At 38.6% G+C, this 21874-nt stretch overlaps 1 protein-coding gene across 6 annotated transcripts in view; it reads right to left on the bottom strand.

Annotated features, from left to right (window-relative positions):
• The window catches only part of rptor (regulatory associated protein of MTOR, complex 1), a 217232-nt gene that overhangs the window by 17560 nt on the left and 177798 nt on the right, over nt 1–21874 (bottom strand). For 4 of the 6 annotated variants that reach the window (XM_038278944.1, XM_038278946.1, XM_038278947.1 and 1 more), the window contains 4 exons: nt 13002–13107; nt 8389–8503; nt 8124–8248; nt 4101–4202 (listed from right to left, as the gene is read on the bottom strand). In XM_038278944.1, the coding sequence (XP_038134872.1) occupies nt 4101–4202; nt 8124–8248; nt 8389–8503; nt 13002–13107 (448 nt within the window). Of the gene's footprint in view, nt 1–4076; nt 4203–8123; nt 8249–8388; nt 8504–13001; nt 13108–21874 lie in introns of all 6 variants that reach the window. The other 2 variants (XM_038278943.1, XM_038278945.1) reach the window with 1 other exon arrangement.

Genomic DNA, 21874 nt, shown 5'->3' with positions numbered 1-21874 from the left:
TTGTGAAGTGAAAGGGGAGTTATTTATGGTTTTAAATTCTTCTCCAATAAAAATCTGTTCAAAACCTCAGTTCAAAGGTAGATGGTCCAGTTATATGACATTTGTATAATGTAGGTGCCAATATCTCACTCTTATCGCAATGTTTTTCTGAAAGATGACCACCTCCTGCTGGAGCAATATTTATAAGTTTTGTTTTTGCCCAGTTTTTTTTTATAAAATAAAGTCCTGTATAATTGCAATAACAATGGGGTATGACACTGAGCATGTGCCCAGGGAGTAGTCAAAGGAATAATCAGCTACAGCTGGGAATACACCTACGATTTTTGCCCTTTTTGAGGTTTATCAGCATTAGATGTTAACAGGGAATTTTACAATCGATCATCCAAAATACTTTTCTTTAACTTTGATGGGCAAGTTGGACAGAGTTGGTGGAAGGACTGACTGAGATAAATGCAAGTAGTAGCTTGAAAAACAAATAAACTGAAGATCAACCTTCAAGCAGGAGAGACAATAAACATACAGCTAAATCATCACAAGAGTAGCTTAGATCAAGACCTTATCCTGTGTTAGTATGGCCTTGTCAATGTCCAGGGCTAAATTTAGCTGAAAGTCTGTGGCAAGATCTTGTTTAAATGCCATGAACTTAATGGAATTTGATCCAGCTATGACATTCACTGGGATTATTCTGTAATTTCCCTCTGGGATTATTAAAGTTTGTCTGATTCTAATTTCTGATTTGTTGCTGCAAAAAATGGCCAAAAAAATAAATTCTCTGCAGTTAGACATAACTCTCTAGTGGTTTAACAAACCAATTGGCTCAGAGGGAAGAAATGCAAAAATATCGATTTTCTGATTTTTATTGTATAGAGGTTTGAAAATAATGCATTTATTAATGACGTTGTTATACCATATAAGACCCAAATAAAGTACACTGATGTAGTATGTGATTGCAATGTAACAAAAGGTGAAAAGGCCGAACAGATTAACATTTTTGCAAGTTCCAGTATACGAACATCCAGGACTGGAAGTAAAACATAGAAAAAGGTCGACTAAGTAGGACATTAAATCAATTATGAAGATACCTGATTTGTTATCAAATTGAAACAAATGTATTTTACATGATTAGTTTTCCAGCTGCCTTGATCATTCTCTCTACAGAAACAAGGGAAAATACCAAACAATATCAAAGACCCAACAAAGTAACAACAAGCCAGACAGTCTACAGAGATGCTCCACTGTTACAGAAAACAAAAACAGAAGACAAAAGCACGGCATTGGATGATGGAGATGGGGTGAGTGAGGACAGGTCCAGCAGGTACTAGGCTCCGACTGTTTGTCTCTGCCAGCCTCTCTTTGAGAAATGTTCAGTCTTGTAGCAGCTGCCTTCAGAGCTACAGCAGATTTTTGGCAGCATGAAGACAGATCTGAATAATATTTCTTTAGCTTTTACATTATTAATGCATCTGGAGCTAGTTAAAAAGAATCCAACAAGTTTTAGCTTATAATCGTAAATATCTTCTAAATAAATGTAATAATTCATAAGGTAATACTGGAGGTATTATGTGTGTAACTTGGAGTTAAAGCAACTGTTTGTAAAGCTGTAGAGGGCCTTTTTTTTTTTTAGAAACTTCCTGTCAAATAATTATAAAAAAAAAAAACAGGCTGAAGCTCTAAAAGTTCAGGAGAAATCTCAGCTGATGCTTTCAGTATTTTCCAACCCGAGTAGTGACTGTCAATCCACCATAACAAGCACACCATTAAATGTGAAAGTCTTTGTAAAAACACTTGCAGAGAAAGAAAACGACAGAGAGAGAGAGTCCTCTGCAGGAGAGGAGCCTCTCAGGGCAATTTGTGGTGTGGGACTTATCCAGGCAGCAAGGTTAGTTAAATGTGTCGCTTCTCTACGATCCCTACAGTTCCCCTTGGAGCTCTGCTCAATCTGTTGGGACTGCTGCAGTGCCTTCAGGTCATCCAGTCACTTATCCCAACAGATCCAATGCTCAGTCAGATGTGCTGTGAAAAAGGCTGGACACAAGTTCTCCACAACTGGTGCTATCATAGCATAACATTAAAGCTGTGGCATAAATGGCTTTCAATTAACTAACGTAAATGTCTGATCAATTTATTACACTTTTGGTCAACAGTTGGGTCGTATATAAATTTAACTTCACAGAATCATGCAAAAACCAAATATAGTTTTTCATACAGAGTTTTAAGTATGAATGATGGAAACTCCAGAAGCTCAAACCAGCTTTGGAACCACACATTTGAAAGGTATTTGCTTAAACCAATTAGAAGTTTTGGTCCATGGAGTGTAATTCCTTTATGCTTTTCCACTCTGTATGATTGCTCACTTGGGGGCAGTGGTCGCTACAAGAAGGCATAATTATGTCAGAAAAGTAAATAACCTGTCCTACAATAGACAATAAAAAAAAAAAAAAAAAAAAAAAAAAAAAAAACGACTGTTTTATTTGGTTTTCAGGAAATTCAAAGAGTAAATTCAGTGATATACATAAAAGGGTTAAACTAAGGATTGTCAGTACAGTAAGTGTATTTAAGTGGAAATGTTTACTTAACATGCATCACACCCCAGTATGAATGCTGCATAAATTAGCCAATTAAATATAAATATTGTGCCCAGCAAAACTGTTTAACTTTGCCTACAGCTTGTTAACAAATGCTGTTTAACCACAGGGTGGAGCATCATTCTATGATGCATTCAGGTGCAGTCCAAGATCAGATGATTATTAAATGATAGACTTGTTGAAACAGCATAACTGAACTAACATTAAGATTAAATGTTTATTTTTTTATTGATTTAGAAATCTATATTAACAGATTACAATCCCAGCCCCATCTTTTCAAACCAAGTAAGTATTATTTGGTGTATCTAATGCATGCTGTAAAGGACATATTTGTTTTAGTGTTAAAGAAGTACAGAAAGTAGGATGGTTAAATGCAGTAGTGGGTATATATTTTCAGTCTTGCAGCTTTCTGTTTTCCCTAAAAAACTAATCTGACCCAGAAATGCATAAGTGCTTGAGGCAGAGAAATGTGGAGCAGCTGTGAGTGAGGCATGGGGGTGCGTACTGTGTGCTGCGGTACAACACTGAAGAGGGTGGATGTTTCTGACAAAAGTGTAGCACTCCTTCTGCCCTGGTTCACATATTTGTGAATAACATTGCCTGGGGAAAAATTGGAAGTGTGTCAGCTAAGAGCGAATCTGCAGATTGTCAACAGTTTTACGTGATAGGTTTTACTGATGGGAGATAAACAATCCTGGAGGCGAAGGGGGGAAATTACCTACATGCTAAATGCATCATTCTGCAAGCGAGGTTGTAGTCTACAACAGATCTTATATTGCATTTGTTTTAACTAGAGTTTAATTAGACTTTGTTCCATAAAATATACATATATTAAACATATTATTTACAGCTGACAATAAACACTGTCAGTGGTTATAGAGCTTGGTTATATTTCTTTTCTAGGGATATTGTCCCTATGTCTGCTTTAAAAAAAAGTCATGCAGCGATTTCATAGCACTATGATTACATTTTGATCAGTGGTTAATGAGGAGTAACCCAGTTAAATAAACAAAGATGTCAGAAATGAGGGAAACATCCCACTTATGGCTTGCTTATAAATAAACTAACTGTTCATTATGACAGTGGAGCCCATTGCACATTCATAATGCAATGAGAGTCAGTATTTTAGGATATTTAATTATTTACTTAAGGTAAATTGTGTTTTTTTTTTTTTGTATTCTAATGATATCTCAGTCAGCTTGCAGTGTTAGTTGCTATTCAAATACTACTGGAGAAGTTTCTCACTCAGCATTCAAAGGAATGAAATGGGATGTAATGGGAAGTGAATCAAGTGGCCACTGGAACTGCACAGATTCAGTACTGAAGCTTTTCTGGATAATTTCAGCAGCCTTCCTGTTATACTTGCTGTGGAGGGGGAGTTATGGAAGTATGAATGGTTGGAAGGTGGGAGTGGGGATGAGTATTTGGTGAAATAACGGGACTGTGGGGGACAGGCCAGGACACGTAGTAAGATAAAATGTTGATCTTTACTGTGGGTGCTGGAGGAGGGCTGACCTCTGGTGGTTGGCAGCATGTCTGAGAGGCCCTGCCACGCCGTTACCATCTCTGGGTTCTTCTGGTCAGCAAAGTTCTTCCAGACTCGCAACGCTCCGTCATCTGATGAAGCAGAGAAGTGGAGAAATTAAAATTCAAAGAGAAGACATAGCTCTACAACTAAATCTCAACAGATTAAAATATAACCAATAAAAAGACTTCATGTTATATATCTTCATTACACACAAGGGAATACTTTTGTGGTGGCCTAGTAGTTAGGGTATAGAGCTTGGAATCCTGAGGTTCTGAGCTTGAGCCACACTCCCACAGACTGCCACTCTGGGTCCCACAATGCTCCCCAGGCACCGCACAATGGCAGCCCACTGCTCCCCAAGGAGAGGGGTAAAAAGCGGTACAGCACAGGTGGCTCATCTTTTTGGACAGGAGGCTGCCAGGAAAGGGGGTATGAGACATGTGGCAAAGGACCACAGGTTGGATTCAAACCCAGGTTGGCCACGTGGAGGACTAAGGCCTCCACACACTGGTTGTGTGCACTAACCACTGCACAACCAAAGCACGCCCCTGAAAATGAAACATTCAGTATGTAGGAAAATTACAACACTGTAGTATGCAAGATTAATAAATCAACTGATCTGTAGCTGAATTACAGTAAGAATAAATGCTTCAACATTTTCAAATGCCATTGTTAAATAAGTTGGCTGTTTACACAGTAACAGTAAGAATATTATTGGAAAGTTGTGTGGAACAGACATAAAAAGAGCAGAAGAGAAGGGTTAGCAGAATTAGGCTAACAAGAAAATTCAAAGTTTTCTTAAAAACTTGCTGAAAGCAGCATGTTTGATCTGCCCAAGAATGAAACTTTATGTAATTTAACTCTGTACATAACAGCCTAGTAAACTATTGGACCAAGAATAAAATCAAACCTTAGATTTACAAAAGTAATATTTATGTTATGATAGCTCATCATCATAAGCTAAAAAAAAAAAATAAGAAAAAAAAAGATAAAATTGCCCAGAGAGCTGTTCCAAATGAAATTTCTTTTTGTTTTACACTGGTGTAAACAAAATGACAAATAAAATCTGTCTAAGTCTCTAAGTCATAAGCAACCTTTTATATGTTTTTTTATTAATCACTTTGACCCCTTTGTTTGTTTGTAGGCTATTACTATTGTTGAAATGATTCGGTTCCCTTTTACCGTTCACTCAGGTCTTCTAGTCCAGCATTTTAATTGCTCTACTACCTGCTTCTATCATGTTTTTATCTTTATCTGCTTTTATTTTCCTTCCATTTTATTATTTAACTCATTTCAAACACTTTTAATTTGTCTTTGTTCTGAGCTTTGCTAAATAAATACACGTGCCTTGCATTACCAGAGGTGTCAAAATTAGATTTAGTGTTAGTTTTTTTTTAAATATATATATATTTTTTTCCTTACACTGATAGGATTCAGTCCTGTAAAGAATAAGCTTTTTAGCATTGAGCTGATTTGGCTTACTCTCCGTTTCCTTAGTAACGGGTAAGGGATTGTCTGGTGGACAATTGTTTCATAGGTCCTACAATAAGTTTGTATTCATTTTTTATATGACATATTTTTCCACACAAAGTTATGTTAAGTTTTCATTAGTTATGACCACTGTTGCATGGATACGAATACCAGTACCGGGCGGGGGCCCGGATCCAGCACTAAAATGTTGGTATCGGTAAGTAACGACAAATTGGGCACCGATACCATTTTGAGAGCCAAAAGTTTATTCAACTATTGTCACCCATTCCAGGTAGGCAATTAAAAGTTCTACTGGATTCACTTTGTTTTAGTTTTTTCCTGCTTCACAAAGGTAGGCAGCAGCTTAAAAAAAAAACAATCATGGTAATTATTTTACATCCAAGTAGTATGCAGTTCTTCATATATACACACACACATCAATTTCAAACAGATGGTATCAGCCAATACTGCACAGCCAGGTATCAGTTTCAGCGCAACACTAGTTATGAGCCATAATCACCCAAAGCAAGAACAAAATAAAACATAAAAACATATAATACTTTGTGTAATGAATCTATGTTATGAATTAGGTTTCACTAGAAGTTAATTTTTCACTGAAGTAATTTAACTTTTAAATATCTCTTTTTTCCTAAGATGCCTCCTTAAAGTGTGATGAAGTCTTCAGGGGATCCACTTATAACTTCTCTGAACTTTAAACATCACCAAGAAAGTTATCCAGAGTAACATCTTAAAACGCTGTTTACCTAAAACATCTTGAGAGGAAAAAAAGGACCGAAGCCTTACCCTAAAAAAAGCTCTGCAGCTCAAACACGACTAAGCATAAAACATATCCACTCGCGTCTAACAGAAGGTTATTACAAGTTATAAAAGTTCTCCCTGGATTTATGCTCATTGCTTTACTTGTTTAATGCAGTATCTGTATGAGAAATGGTATCATTCACATCCTGACTGATGGAGAAAAGCTCAGTAAGTTCACATTACTTTTTGATGAGACCGAATTTAAAAGCATTAATTGCTGGGCATTTTTGTAACGTGAAGCCTGCAATTACAGGCGATGTTTATTCTTAGTTAGATTGATGCTGTTAGAAACAAACAGGACAAATGAGTTTTAATGCTAAGCATTATGAAGATAGAAGAAAAGATGGCTATAATGGCTGTGCAATATCAATACTGAATACAGAGAATTATACACTATATTGCCAAAAGTATTTGCTCACCTGCCTTGACTCACATATGAGCTTAAGTGACATCCCGTTCCTAATCCATAGGGTTCAATATGACGTCGGTCCACCCTTTGCAGCTAGAACAGCTTCAACTCTTCTGGGAAGGCTGTCCACAAGGTTTAGGAGTGTGTTTATGGGAATTTTTGACCATTCTTCCAGAAGCGCATTTGTGAGGTTGCACACTGATGTTGGACGAGAAGGCCTGGCTCTCAGTCTCCGCTCTAATTCATCCCAAAGGTGTTCTATCGGGTTGAGGTCAGGACTCTGTGCAGGCCAGTCAAGTTCATCCACACCAGACTCTGTCATCCATGTCTTTATGGACCTTGCTTTGTGCACTGGTGCACAGTCATGTTGGAAGAGGAAGGGGCCAGCTCCAAACTGTTCCCACAAAGTTGGGAGCATGGAATTGTCCAAAATGTCTTGGGATGCTGAAGCATTCAGAGTTCCTTTCACTGGAACTAAGGGGCCAAGCCCAGCTCCTGAAAAACAACCCCACACCATAATCCCCCCTCCAACAAACTTTACACTTGGCACAATGCAGTCAGACAAGTACCGTTCTCCTGGCAACCGCCAAACCCAGACCCGTCCATCAGATTGCCAGATGGAGAAGCGCGATTCGTCACTCCAGAGAACGCGTCTCCACTGCTCTAGAGTCCAGTGGCGGCGTGCTTTACACCACCGCATCCGACGCTTTGCATTGCACTTGGTGATGTATGGCTTGGATGCAGCTGCTCGACCATGGAAACCCATTCCATGAAGCTCTCTGCGCACTGTTCTTGAGCTAATCTGAAGGCCACATGAAGTTTGGAGGTCTGTAGTGATTGACTCTGCAGAAAGTTGGCGACCTCTTCGCACTATGCGCGTCAGCATCCGCTGACCCCGCTCCGTCAGTTTACGTGGCTTACCACTTCGTGGCTGAGTTGCTGTCGTTCCCAAACACTTCCATTTTCTTATAATACAGCTGACAGTTGACTGTGGAATATTTAGGAGCGAGGAAATTTCACGACTGGATTTGTTGCACAGGTGGCATCCTATCACAGTTCCACGCTGGAATTCACTGAGCTCCTGAGAGCGACCCATTCTTTCACAAATGTTTGTAAAAACAGTCTGCATGCCTAGGTGCTTGAATTTATACACCTGTGGCCATGGAAGTGATTGGAACACCTGATTCCAATAATTTGGATGGGTGAGCAAATACTTTTGGCAATATAGTGTATTTATGATAGTGAAAATGCTGCTAATGGTCTAAAGGGTTCAGATATTTTTTTGTTGTGTAAATTGTTTAATGCCTCTTGCCTGTGGCAGTGAGCAGTAATGAGCAGTCATGTCCGTTCAGGTACTCCATGGCTGTAATCCGGGTGTAACGAGGGTTTCCGTTGTAAAAGTAGTCCAGCCTCTCACCCTTCTCCCAATCCCAGAAACTGGTAGAGACACAAATAACCAGGCTCAAAACAATCACATGTGAGACAGAGCCTAGCTCCACAACAATATTGCCTAAATTAATCTGGAAATATCTGCTGAATGCAGGCAGAGCGCTGCGGCGGATTCCTTGGATTCTCACCAGATGCTGTCCTTGTCGGCCACAGCAATGCAGGTGTTGAAGGGGTGAAACTTCACAACAGATGGTACTCCCGGGTTACGGTTGATGAATATTTGATCGTCTAGACGGGAAATACCTGCAGTAAAAAAAAAAAAAAAAAGGGGAAATCAAAAAGATGTGTGAGAAATGTCTTAAACCTCAAACGGTGGAACGGTTTATTGTCTGTAGCCGGTGCCTCCCATCTCGTATTTTCACCTGACGAGCAATATAATAGTTTCCAAAGGATCTGGGAAGAGGCAAGTTTGATAAATGCATCGAGTTACCGGGAATCTGTTAGTGCAGCACTGATGCATTACACAAAGAATATACATTTATCATAAAAAAATAGTATTGGTGGTTATGCTCCACAAGCTTCAGAAGTATTTCACCGTCTTCTATCTCAATAGAAACCCACAATAAATTCAGTAAAAACAATTGAGAATGTAATTTTACATCTGGAAAAAGTGAATATCATGCAGTCAAAAATTAAAAGGATACACAGAAAATATAAATATAGGTGTGTTCAGATAAGACACATTTAAAAATGTTACTACTAAAGATTCAGAAATATGGAAATGGGTGCAGAAGTCAAAGGGTAGAACTAATAATCTGAAGATCCTGCCAAAACACAATGAAACAGCTACTATATCTAAATCTATGCTTATCCCAGGTAGATATAAAGCAGCTCGGAATTTTATGGTGTTTATTTTGACTTTCTGAATTCCAAGTCTAGCATTTTTGTCTTGCCCAGTCATAGTCCTGACATGAATGACTTTAATTGTGTTAAGGTCTCCCAATGATAATTGAGGCTTATTCTTTTTGATGTCTTACATTTGATTACAAATAGTGAGGCGGAAATGTTTCTTATTAGGTAGGAAAAAAATCCAAATACAGCTGAAGAATGCAGTTTTAAGAATTCACTGGTGTCTTAATTTAAGCCTGAGAGAAACATTGACCTGAATGAGTGAAATTTCATGTGACGGCCAACATAACCCTTAAAGTTGGCTACTTCATGAACACTAAAACATCCCTGCATAGAGCGGAGGCTCTACATATGTAAATAGGTGAAGCAAAAAACGGAATCAGTTTCTAGCTTTACCCTCTTCTTCTCTGCCCTCAGCCTTCCTCTATCTTTGCACTCCTCCCCGTTTTTGCACAGTCTTTCTCAGGAGGGAGCCGACTGAATGAGGGCAACCCTTCCATTTGTTAGAAAAAAAGAAAAACTGGGGGGAATTCAATGAGGGAGCAGGCATAAAAAGAAAGGGAGCGGCGTGAACATGAGCAACACTCAGCTCTGACGCCAACCGCCTCATGACTCTGTGTGTGTGTGTGTGTGTGTGTTACAATGGGCTGCCAGTGACGTCAGGCTTGTTAGTTATTCTGTTTGAGAGTGATATAGCTTCACAAGAGGAATCTGTGAATGTGCTGCCACTCCAGGCTCTGAAACGGGTCTGTGGGTGTGTGTTTGTGCGTATGAGGGGAGTCCTATGACTCATATTTTCGAGTTGCAAACATATATCCTCTCACTGCTGTGAATTATCTGCACACAATTTGCTCTGTTGTCACGTTTAGCTTTTTTTGAGCAGACATGAGACATGAAGCTAAGAAAATCCCTGAGGAACATCATGAAAAGTTACGCTTTGTTGCTGCATTGGAATGCAATGGTCTATACATCTACCCTCAACTCCATTCTGCAGACTTCCTAGTTCTGGTCAATTAATATAATAGTTAAAAAAACAACAAAGATTTGAGGAAACTAAAGTTTAAAAATCAGCCTCTAAGCATTGCATTTCCTATAAGCCTCCTTAGAATAATACTTTTTTTAGTGTCAATACATAAAATTGGTAATTGGATAATTGGCTAAATGAGAGCACATGCTATGGAGCTTGGCGCTTGTTGGAAATCAGTTCTTCTGCTTTATTAAAATGCTTAATTGTCAGTCTGTGTCCAAAGATCAATGACATTTCACGTGAGTTTGGACCAAAAGCCCAGATCTGCTTCAAATTCAGTGGAATTTAAAAGACTGACATGGCATGGATTGCAAAACCCGGCACAGATTATCAAACCATTAATTGTGGTTTCTCACAGGGTCTGGTGCTATCCCCATTGTAACTGTAATTGGTTAAAATCAAACTTCTGTAGGTGGGCACCAGTCATTGTTTTGACAAATCAGCTTTTTTCCTGAATGTCCCTCCGTTCCCCGAATAGATTAAATGAAAGCAGTACTAGATGGTCCTGGTTTGCCAGGATGGCATAATCTCAGTCTTCTTTCAGTTTGTGCAAACTCTTACGTTACAAACAATTCAGAATATATGACAGTTTTAAAGCATCACAGCTTTTGGGAGGGGAGCGTCTAAAGACAAATAAAATGGGGAATGGAGGTCACATGACGGGAGACCTGTGGCCTCTTCATCATTCCTTTTGCTCCTGTGTGAGGAAGGGCACCACAGGGGCCACCAATCCGGCAATAAACTTGCTGGGCTGGTTGGTCAAAGGTGGTGGCACCCCTTCCCCCCCTGACATTTGTAAATACATGTGCCATTTGTTCGAAGTTTAACCCTAGGGCTACCCTAAACCTCAGGATGGGAGCCTTCCCTGAAAAACCTTGGCATGCAGTTTTAATTGATTTTGAGGACATGGGGAGACAATAGAGTGAAAGATTGTAGATATTTGCTTGTTTGTGTTGACACTTTCACCAGGTGGGTTGAAGCCACACCCACCAAAACAGAGTCCGCCTGAGAGGTCATAAATTGGTTAATTAATGACCTCGTTACGATGTCACTCTTTCTATCCGTTAGGATAATGGGATGCATTTCACATCAGATTCATATTTTGGAATCAGACATAGATTCGGAGTAGCTTACCATCCAGCCTCTTAAGGGCTTGTTGAACAAGTGACTCGCACAATCAAGGAACAATTAGCTAAAGTTTGTGCAGACACAAAAATTACTTGGATGGACGCGCTAACTTAGGAGATGTTTTCCAAACGATCATCACCCACTGAGCGTATGGGCTTGACCCCTCACGAGCTTCTGAGAGGACGGAAAATGCCTTGTACATTGACCTTGTCCATCCAGTCGGGGAGTACCCCCACAATGGATGCTTCAGTCTGGGAGTACCCCCACACTGGATGTGCAAAGGGAGAAAGTAAAAGACTACATTCAACGGTTGCAGCCTGCTGTCAAGTTTTTCTCCCACAATGTACAGGAAGCCCAAACCAGAGAAACGACGGGAGAGTTCCCAGCATGGGTGGCACCTGCAGACTGGATACTGTATATAGAACAGTTTTCCAGAGGGCTTAGAAGGACCCCAGGTAGATAGGACCTTTTAAAGTGGTGAGTTCCAACTGTCACAGTGTGAGAGTTTGGTTGGACGAGGACCAAACTAAGGTGAGCAAGTCTTGGCATAGAGCACATTGCAGGAAAGGTGAGCCGCATTTGAAAAGGCACCTCAGAGAAATCAGAGAGCACCTGAAGTATATTATAGAGGACGTGACAAATCACGATGTTGATGCACTGTGAAGGGAGGGCATTCTGGGAGCTCCTGGTCGTGACACTCATGGAAATTCTCACCGTTGTGACATGGGGATGCAGGGTGAGTATAAATACATGGGTGAATAGGGCTGATGCTTGGTGGTACTGTGGTGGGAGAGTATTGTGGGGTTGGCTGCCAGTATATTGGAGGGGAAGGTGCGTTTTGGTTTCCCTGCTTTCCCCCATCCAGGTCATCCCTGAAGCTGACTGTCCAAGTGCTTCAGAGGGTGCTTTCAAGAATCATGTGAACAAACACTCCGTGGACCCATATGCGGATTCCCCAGTAGGGATTGATGCTATTGGAATACCAAGAGGGGTTCCAGATTAGTATTAACTGACTAACCAGATTGCGGCGGGTTTTGCGTCTATATTTCTTTGGATCACTCGTAATATAAATGTGGATTTCATAAATGATGTACACTACAACGTTCAACACTTGTCAAAATACACGAATGATGGATTTGAGGCTGTGCACGGCCAGCTTTCACCTCCCTAGTGTCCTATCAAAACAGGCTAGCCTTGGACATGGTCCTGGCTAAGGAAGGGGGGTGTGCAGTATTATTGGGGACAGTTGTTGTTCTTACATTCCAGAAAATACGAGCCCGGATGGATCACTCAAAAAAAGCTTTGAAAAGACTGAAATGTCTATCAGATGAGCTTAAATCACACTCAGGAAGTGATGAGCTATTATCAAGTATGTTTGAGTCATGGTTTGGAAAATGGGGGAACCATTTGGTAAGTATATTTACTTCCATCATTATTGTAGCTGCTGTGATAGCAGTTTGTGTGTGCTGTTTCACGCCTTATACTTGTGCTCTCATCCTCAGGTACATAGATAGAGCCATTGGTTCTCTTGATGGAAGCAAATTGGGTGCAACAGCCACCTACCAGATTCCACTGACACGTGTCGACCCCTTTGTTAAAGGAATATGAGTAGGGGGAGCCAGTGACACATTTTTGGCACATTTTTGGAAAGTAACATAATCAAACTCCATACATCAGTATTTACTATAGTTTGAATGAAAGTGTTTTGTAAATGTGCTGCTTGTATGTAATATTTACCTCTTTGTGTTATAACCCGACTCTGTCTTCTAACACGAGCATTCCTGAGGAACCTCCACTGCCGCTCCATCCTCACCTGACTCTCCAGGTCATGCTCCTCTGGAATCTGAGAGGATGTAAGGCAAGAACACAAACAATTCTCCTTGAAAATGTAGAACAACTGGAGGATATTTAAAAAGTACTTTGACAAAGACAATCAGCAAATTTGATTTGGAATGCTATCTCACTGTTTCTCCTTACAAGAAGACATTACTGTCAAAACCTTTGATATTTATTTTCTATACGTCATAAATGAGGAAAGTAGATTCAAGAAATACGTTTGATATAGAAAAAGAAATTGAATTGATCATCATCTGTTTATCTTTTTCTCAGCAGAGTGCAAACTGTTCCCCACTGACAACATAACAAAAACCATAAGGTCTTTTTTGTGTTATAGGATGATGGAATAAGATGGCAAATCATTATTATGTGATTAAACTTAACCACAGAGAACATTTGCTGAAATCCTTTTTGTGAATGCTGCTGGTATTTTTCCCAAAAGGGATGTTTGAATCTAATTACTTCCACATTCATTTACTTTATCTAAAACATGCTTATAAAGCGCCTAAAAGTAAATTTTATTAAAATATTACATAAAAGGTACCACAGCGTTCTCTGATGACTGGGGCACTGCAATAGAGGCATGTTTGCTGAATAATAATATCCTCAAAAATTGCTATTTCATTTGACTTGTAATCCTCTAAAATGTTAATCAGGAACTGGCTGTCAGAAAGGACTTTTCAAGTTCCACATTTCAACATTTGACTGAAAAAAGATCACAGTTGTCTGACTGAAGAATCCATGTTTGAAAAAACCAAACAGTGTTTCAGTGCAAACAGTAATATTAACCTGTTGAGCCCACAAGGGTTACGAAGCAATTTCCTGTTTAAATGACATAACTGAATTAAATCAAGGACAGCTCTGCAGATGTAAAGGCGTAATGCAGCTCTTTGGTACCAGCATAAACGGAAGAGAAAATAAGAACTATTTTAATTGTTACTGTGTCAGATTTATTTGTGATCATACAAAAAAAAAGCACAAAAAAAAACAAAACAACCACCACCAAATGTTTAAGCATCAACCTAACAATAGCTCTAAATAAATAAAAAAAACGACACTATGAAAATCCATTTGAAACCCCTCACATTTTATTAATGTTTATTTATTTATACGGCATATTTCAATAGAAAGACAATTCAAATGCTGCACATGAGAAATAAAAAAGAGAAGGAAAAGCACATAGCAGTGGGATAAAAGTAATGGGAATAATAAAAGAGAATAAAAATGTATGATCAAAATATCACTATATAGAAAGTTTTAGATGACTGATAACAAATAGGGGACAGTTGGACTGAAAACTAAATTATTCTTAAAAAGCAAACTCAAAGGCCACTCCGCAGAATTAGCATTTATTCTAAACATTAAGCAATTTATGGTTTAACAGTTTTTTGGGAGTTAATTCCAGATAAATGGAGCATAAGTACTAAAGGCTGCTTTACCATATCTGGTTCTGTGTATGCAGAGCAGGTTTGAGCCAGACGACCTGAGAGGTCTAATATACTGACTGCAAGATATTTTGGTGTTAAGTCATTCATTGGTTTATAGACTAGAAGAAGTATTTAAAGTCTATTCACTGAAAGAGGGGGAGCCAGCGTAGCCAGGCCTTTAGAGCTGGGATGGTGTGCTCCATTTTCTAGTTTTAGTGAGGACGCAGGCAGCAGCATTCTAGATCCACTGCAGCAGAGCTATTAAGACATGAATGCATAATCATTTCTATTAAAGATAAAAGAAAAGCCTCAGAAAAGGCAGATATATCCCAGAATGCTTTGTGCGGAAACTCTCCTCACAAAGCATTATGGGATTTGCTGTTACAGCGGCCCACAGCTGCCATAGGCTGTCGCTACCCGACAGCAGCGACTAATGACAATGATGGCGCAGTGGACAACAGGGAAGTGATCATCTGTCCTAACGGTAAGTTGACTGAGTTCACTATATAGTCCCCACTCTATCTAGTCATTGAGGGATAGAGTGGACGTTGGGACACAAGCTTACTGGGACACGGGGAGCTTGTATGACCTATGAGAACAGTAACAAGCATGCTTAGTGTGAGGCAGATGGCCGTTCACACTGAGCCTGGTTCTGCTGGAGGTTTCTTCCTGTTAGATAGAGTTTTTCCTCCCCACTGTCGCTACAAGCATGCTTAGTGTGAGGGATTGCATTCGAGTGAATGAGTCGATGCAATCAACTGGTTTCCCTTAGATAGAAAACTTTGAATCAATGTGACTGTATGATCTGGTTGAACTGTAAAGTGCCTTGGGATGACATGTGTTGTAAATTGGTGTTATATAAAGAAACTGAATTAAACTGAATTTGTAAACAGAGCGTGAACAGAACGAGACATGGGTTCATGCATGCGCATTTTTGGGTGGGTCTTTAAAAAAATAAAATAAAATAAAAAAATCGAGAAAAACCTCCAAAATACCTTTAACATACCTTTTGTGGACAGTGTAAAGGGCACAGCTGTCATTTCAGCACAATTTAGCCAAATTTGTTTTTCCCCTTTAATATGAATCTGGATAAATAGTCCTGAACATAAAACAAAAAATAACTGGAATACATTTTGCATAACAAAAGTGACTCCAAAGAATGGATTTACAGCAAAAAAAAGTGTTTCATTAAACCTACATAAAATATCTACTCTAAAATAACGTACTTGTCAAGATGAACGAATAAAAGTATTAGATTTCAAATTTCTTAAAATAAATAGAGGACAGAGGAAAGATGTATGTTTTTGGTTTTTAATTATACTGTAGCAGCCCATGGGTGCTTATTAAGCATCTTTCTACTGCAAAGTCTTCCCCCCTGAATGCAAAACAGCCCCAACCCACAACTTTAACACAACTTGAACATACTAATACTGCCTGTTATCAAAATCCCTCTAACATTTAGACACATGCGTGTGTAGCTTTAAAATAAAATGTGCGTAAAAGCTCTTGGCCATGTCAGATGGCTCATGAATACTTCCTTAGGGGCTTTTTGACTGCTAATAAAGTAATAGAGGAGGCAGGTTGAGTATACTGACGTGTTTTCCAAACTGAGAGAGAAAATGAGTGAGGCTGTGAGGATCATGTCAAGGTAAACGCCTGCTCACTGTGCTGCTTCCAAGGCTGATGCCCTGCTGCATGTCAGCAGCTAACGGATTGTATAATGAGACCCTCAGGAGATTGATGACTGTTAGAGTTAAACACAATAGATCTGTAGTAAAATACGTATTGCATGACGTGGCAGCTACTATTAGAGTATTTGTCATTCTGGTGAAAAGTTTTCATTCTCTTATCAGGGGGACAAATGACTGAGTTTATAGTGGATTTTCTCTGATTTACAGTGGGGAAAAATCTGTTATTTGTTTAAATATAAAGACTGTGTTAAACGTTGCATAATCTTGAGACTGTAAACCTGTAATTCACGATACTTCTTTATTCTATAATGCTAATATGACTACGAAGAGAAGAGCTTCTTTTTTCTGCCATGTGTCAGAGCTGGTTTAAGCAGCTGAGGAGAAAAAAGATAAAGGTCCTTTTCCACGGTAGCTTACTGAAAAGGCTGTTATTCACCGATGGTTTTTGGGGGATTCCTACTGTTTTTATGTATAAAAACATTCATTTATTTATTTGGAACAAATATCAATACTATGGTTAAACACAGTTTTCTTCATGCAAGAGGAATTACATTGAATAAAATGACAGAGGCCTTCATCGTAAAAGCTTTGATATTCTTGTTTTTCCCTGACATCTACACAGGGCCAAACTGAAACTTACGTGCTCATATTTTCTTTATTAATTCATATATGAAATATGTTTTAATTGCCAGACCATAAAGCCTCCTAATGACATTTATACAGCCCATGTTGAAAAGCTGGAAAGTTGACTAGCCTGATGCTGCCAGTTAACAGTACGACACATTTGGTTTTAAAAACATTTTTAAAAATTGTGTTCCTTATTTTCTGATGCAGATTAGCGACTGCTGAAAGAAACCAATGATAAGCTGGGATCAAATCAGATGATGATTTATCTTGAATCCCATTTAAGATGGCACTGATTCTGGCTGGTCATACAAATCCTCCAGACGCTTGTTTACGTTTTTGTGGTTTGTAGTCATTGGGAGTAACAGAGGTACACAATAATAATTATTGGTATGGCACTATTATTTAATTCCAATAGTAATTAATTACTTTTCAAATAACTGTAATGCTGTTACGTTACTTGCAACCTAACGCAGTGCATTACTTTTCTATAAAAGTGACTTTTCATAAGCTCTCTCTCGCTGAAGCAGGGAGGGAATGTTTTTAGATTATTCACGGCAGAGATGTAGTAGGGTACCTAAGAAAGCAGTATCAATGATGCTGATTGGCTGAGGGTGTACTGTGGGCAGGTGTTCACCATACCTTTATTACTGCTTACAAAGACTGAAGAGGAAATGGAAGACAGTCCTGCAGAATCAGTGACAGTGCTACTAAAGGGTAAGAGCTTGCTTAGAGCTCAGGGCTAAATGCTCCTGTGATTTGTTAATTATGTCAGAAAAAAATACTTTACCCATGTTGGTGAGAAGCCACTAATTCAGTGAACTGCCTCACTTCTTCTCATCATAAATGACAGACTGACAACTGGCTGGCTTAGTTTATAAACACTTATACCTCTTTCCTTTTTCAAAGTTATATTCTACCTTCAGTTGTTTGTTTCATAAGTTCAATTTTACAGGGTTCTTCCTCATTTATAGCCCGTTAAAGCCTGTTCTAAAGGTGTAGACTAGTATGCAAAAATATGTAATCATTTTTAGTCATCAGTTAATTGACTTTTAATTAATATTACATATCTTAGATTTTATAACTGGACTCCTAGTTGAGGTTAAAAATTCAAATAACTTCTTAATTATCCAAATCATTTGAATTTTTAGATTATCAAAAGTAACTGCATAGTTACTTTTCCTAGTAAGCAGTTTTCTTAATTGTGCTCCAACCAACTTACCATGACAATTACTTTTTGGGATAGGCAACTAGTAACAATAACTAGTTACTTTTTTAAGGAATCTGTCCAGCACTGCTTATTAGTTACTAAACCTGAGGAATTATAGATAAAACTAATTTATTTAAGCACATAGGAATGTTGGTATCAAAAAATAAAGATTTAAATCAGAAGATGTTGGTGCTGAGCCTCATGGTACCATTTACTCCCATCTCTCCTCTCCTTCTAAGCATTTAAAAAAAGGCTTAGTAAACATTCACATTTCCCTCATGTGCTGCTGACACAGAGATATGAAAACTCGACTTTTAGACATAATCACATCAACAAAGTTGCTCGGTAATGGAGGAAGAGTTTTATGGTTGCACTCAACATTGTTTTGCCTACACAGCATTAACATTCACACTACTGAAAAACCATCAACCTGAAGTCTCCTCCGCTCGCTCTCTGCAGAGCCTCCCATCAAGCCATCCCTCTGCTTTTCATCATCTGTTCCAGGTCGCTCCATGCTCTGCCTCTTTCATCTTGGTTATCCACCCTTAGTGCTCTTTATGAGTTTTTTTCTTTCCTGTCAACCTGTTTTCTTCTTCCCCCACACTCAGCTCGCACCTCTGCATGCCCCTCCATGTCTGGTCCTTTTAAAACATTTGCTTTTATCTCCTCTCTGTTTTATTTTATATGAATCTGCATTTGTTAAACCTAACACCATACAATGATTTAACAAAAGAAAGATTTTCAGCTAAGGTAGGAGCCTGCCACTGGATAATTAAAATTATATTTCAGGTGCCAATTATTTACTTGAACAGATGACAGTAGCTTCTAATTTCTTGAGCAATCATAATGGAAAACACATCCTGTTGTAATTTAAAGGATGTTTATCTATTTTCAGAATATCAGAATCAGTTTAATACTGTTCAATGTGTTATAAACAACTGGAGTGTGAGAGTGGAAAAATCCTTTGCTGCAATAAAAGTATTCGCTTCAGCAGATTAATTAGCTTTGCAAGGTCAAAAAAATGCATGTGATCTATCCGAATGGCTCCTCAAAGACTGGATGTTACTGAGCTTAAAAGGATGATTTCTGATTAGGATATACTGATCAGAAAAACTCTGTCTAGCCAGAACAGATGCAGCATTGAAAAGGTTGAATCTGTTCTCCACTGGAAGGATGAAAGTGCCTTCTGAGTGATTATCACCAATCTCCCTTTTTTAACTGAAGCTGCAGTTGATTAGAATTTTCCATCACTTAAGTTATATCGGGGAACTATTATGTCAAGAATAAGAAGATTAGATAGACTCAAAGAAAAGGGGAGTAAGAAACGGGAAACCCCTTTGTTCCCCACACAATTCAAACCTTAATAACATAAAAAAACTTTGGGTTGTTGTTAGAAATAAACTTTGTTATTAATAAAAAGACTGGTTAGATTCCAAAATACCTAGGTTAACTATAATAAGCATGCTTACATGTTTTAAAGGTATAGAGGAGGATGTTCTTTTTCTGGGTGGATCATCTAAATAAGTGGTCCGCCTAATTGTCAATCATTCTGTTGATATGTTTAGGTAAGGGTGTCCTTTTCATGCGCATGCGCACTTTCAGGTGTATATGTGTGCTGAGCTCCAGTTTCAGCCAGTCATGGAAGCTCGCCTTTCTTCCTTTGGAAAGTAAGCTTGTATGAGCGATGCAAACAGCAACTTTTTAACAGAGCATTCACAAGGGGAAATGGGCTCCTTCATGCTGTTACACACGTTTAAAAGGCGTTCCCTCTCGGGAGCGGGTACAGCGTTGTGCATGTACATTTTTTTTGAAGTGGAGAGGGTGGGTCTTTAAAAAAAAATTGGGAAAATCCTCTTTTACACCTTTTAATTCCATTTTTTTATACCCTCCAGAAGTCAGAGTACTTGCAACAAAGATTCAAAAGTTATCTGTATTGTGTGAGTCACAAGGTTAGGAGAAACTGGGAAGATTTCTCTTTTCAAGGGTCAAGGTTGTCTGTAGTTGTTGCAGTGAAGAGCCGGCTGACTACTTCAAATGTAGGGATTGGACACTAAATAATGACACACCCCATCGGAGAGACACAAACAGTGAAACACATAGTTCACTGGGTTTTTAAGGACCAATCAGAAAGGTTATCAGTGGCTCATTCTTCATTTTTGTAGGTCACGACTTCCCGAGAACAGAACTGTCCATCTCTTCAGCTGAATCAAAACAAAACCGAAGTAATTTTGGTCTTGGACCAAAAGAAGAGTGCTTAAAAGTCGGCACACAGTTTCAGTTAATACAGCTAGAAATGTGTAGTAATGGATGCAGACCTAACCCTTCAGAGGTATATAAAGATAGCAACACAGTCAGCCTTATATCACCTAAGGAACATGTCTGATATTAAAGGAATAATGTCTCTGCAGGACATAGAATAAGCATGAATTCTTCTTTAGTAGAAATGATTAATAGATTTGTTCCTTGACAGGTCTGCATGAAAAACAACTGCAGCTGATCCAGATTGGTGCTGCCCTCATCTTCACCAAAACAAAAAAAATTAAGACATTACCACGGTTCTAAAATCATCTCACTGGCACCCCATATCTCAGTGAAAAAACTTCAAAACACTTCTGATAGTCTACACATCACTAAATGGCTTACAATAGCACAGAAATGTCAGTATATTAACCGCCCAGAACTCTCAGGTCTTCTGACTCGAATCTATTCAGCATACCCAAACCAGACCAAAACATGGAAAAACTACTTTTAGTTTTAAAGCTCAGCTAATCTGGAAAAGCTCCCAGAAAAACTTAAAAATTACTTAAACCCAAAGATTTTAAAATCAAGACTAAAAACAAATTTGTTAGGGTTATATTGCACTTGAATTCATCTTTTTCCTATTGCATGGATTGCTGTGATTCTAAAGGACGATCCATGATGCACCAAGTTCCACTTTTCACACGCCTCTAACACCAAGTTCATATTAAAATACTTCAGCTTATTTTAGTTATTTAAAACTCAAAGAATGCTAAAAACATCATGAACGAAGTATTGCTCACATGTCATGCCACAGTGCTGCATCTGTGCTCTACTTGTCTCCAAAGTTCAGGAAAACTTTGAAGAAGTAAACACAATGCTATTTAGGGATTAAGAAAGTACTGTAATGTGCTCCCCCCTCCCTCTTTTTCTCATTAGACCATTAGTTATTGACAGTGTTTTTAATAGCAGCAGTGAAATAAGAGAAAAGTCATTAATGAAAGACCTCTATCATTACCATTTACTATCTGCAGTTAAATATAGCGCTGCAATGATATTTATTCTGCGTGTACTGGAATTAGTTTGGAGCTACATAACAGTAGTCTTAAAAGTGGCTCTGATCTTTAGAGAGTGAGCTAATGTTACCAATACGTTGTACCGACTAAAATGCCTTTAGGCCATTAGGCACTCAGCTGGAGTCTGCTTCCAGTGGGACTTAAACTGGCAACTTATATGTCAGGCTTTTGATATTTACTCTTTATTTCAGTGCACTAATGATTTCCAGCCTTTAATAAAACCCCTGCAGTTACTTATTAAAGCCTACAGTACAATGTTACTTTCAGTAAGATCCAAGAAAGAAAAATTAGTGTTTTGGTTTACCATCAGCTGTTTGACCAGGGATTAAAAGGGTTTTGATTTTAATAAATAAGATAACAAGAACTGCAGCAATCAAGATTTCTACCTAAGCAATTGGGATGCCAATGTATTTGTTTTAATTCCCATTAAATAAATAAATTCCAATTTAGTAATTTCATGTATTCATTGATAGAATTTGTTCAATTCACATTTCATCAAATCTGAAAT

This window comes from Cyprinodon tularosa, unplaced genomic scaffold (assembly GCF_016077235.1).
Source record: "Cyprinodon tularosa strain WSP-4 unplaced genomic scaffold, ASM1607723v1 ctg146, whole genome shotgun sequence".
NCBI classification, from domain to species: Eukaryota; Metazoa; Chordata; class Actinopteri; order Cyprinodontiformes; family Cyprinodontidae; genus Cyprinodon; species Cyprinodon tularosa.
Note: the sequence above shows the minus strand (reverse complement) of the source record. Positions and strands in the feature narration are given on the sequence as shown.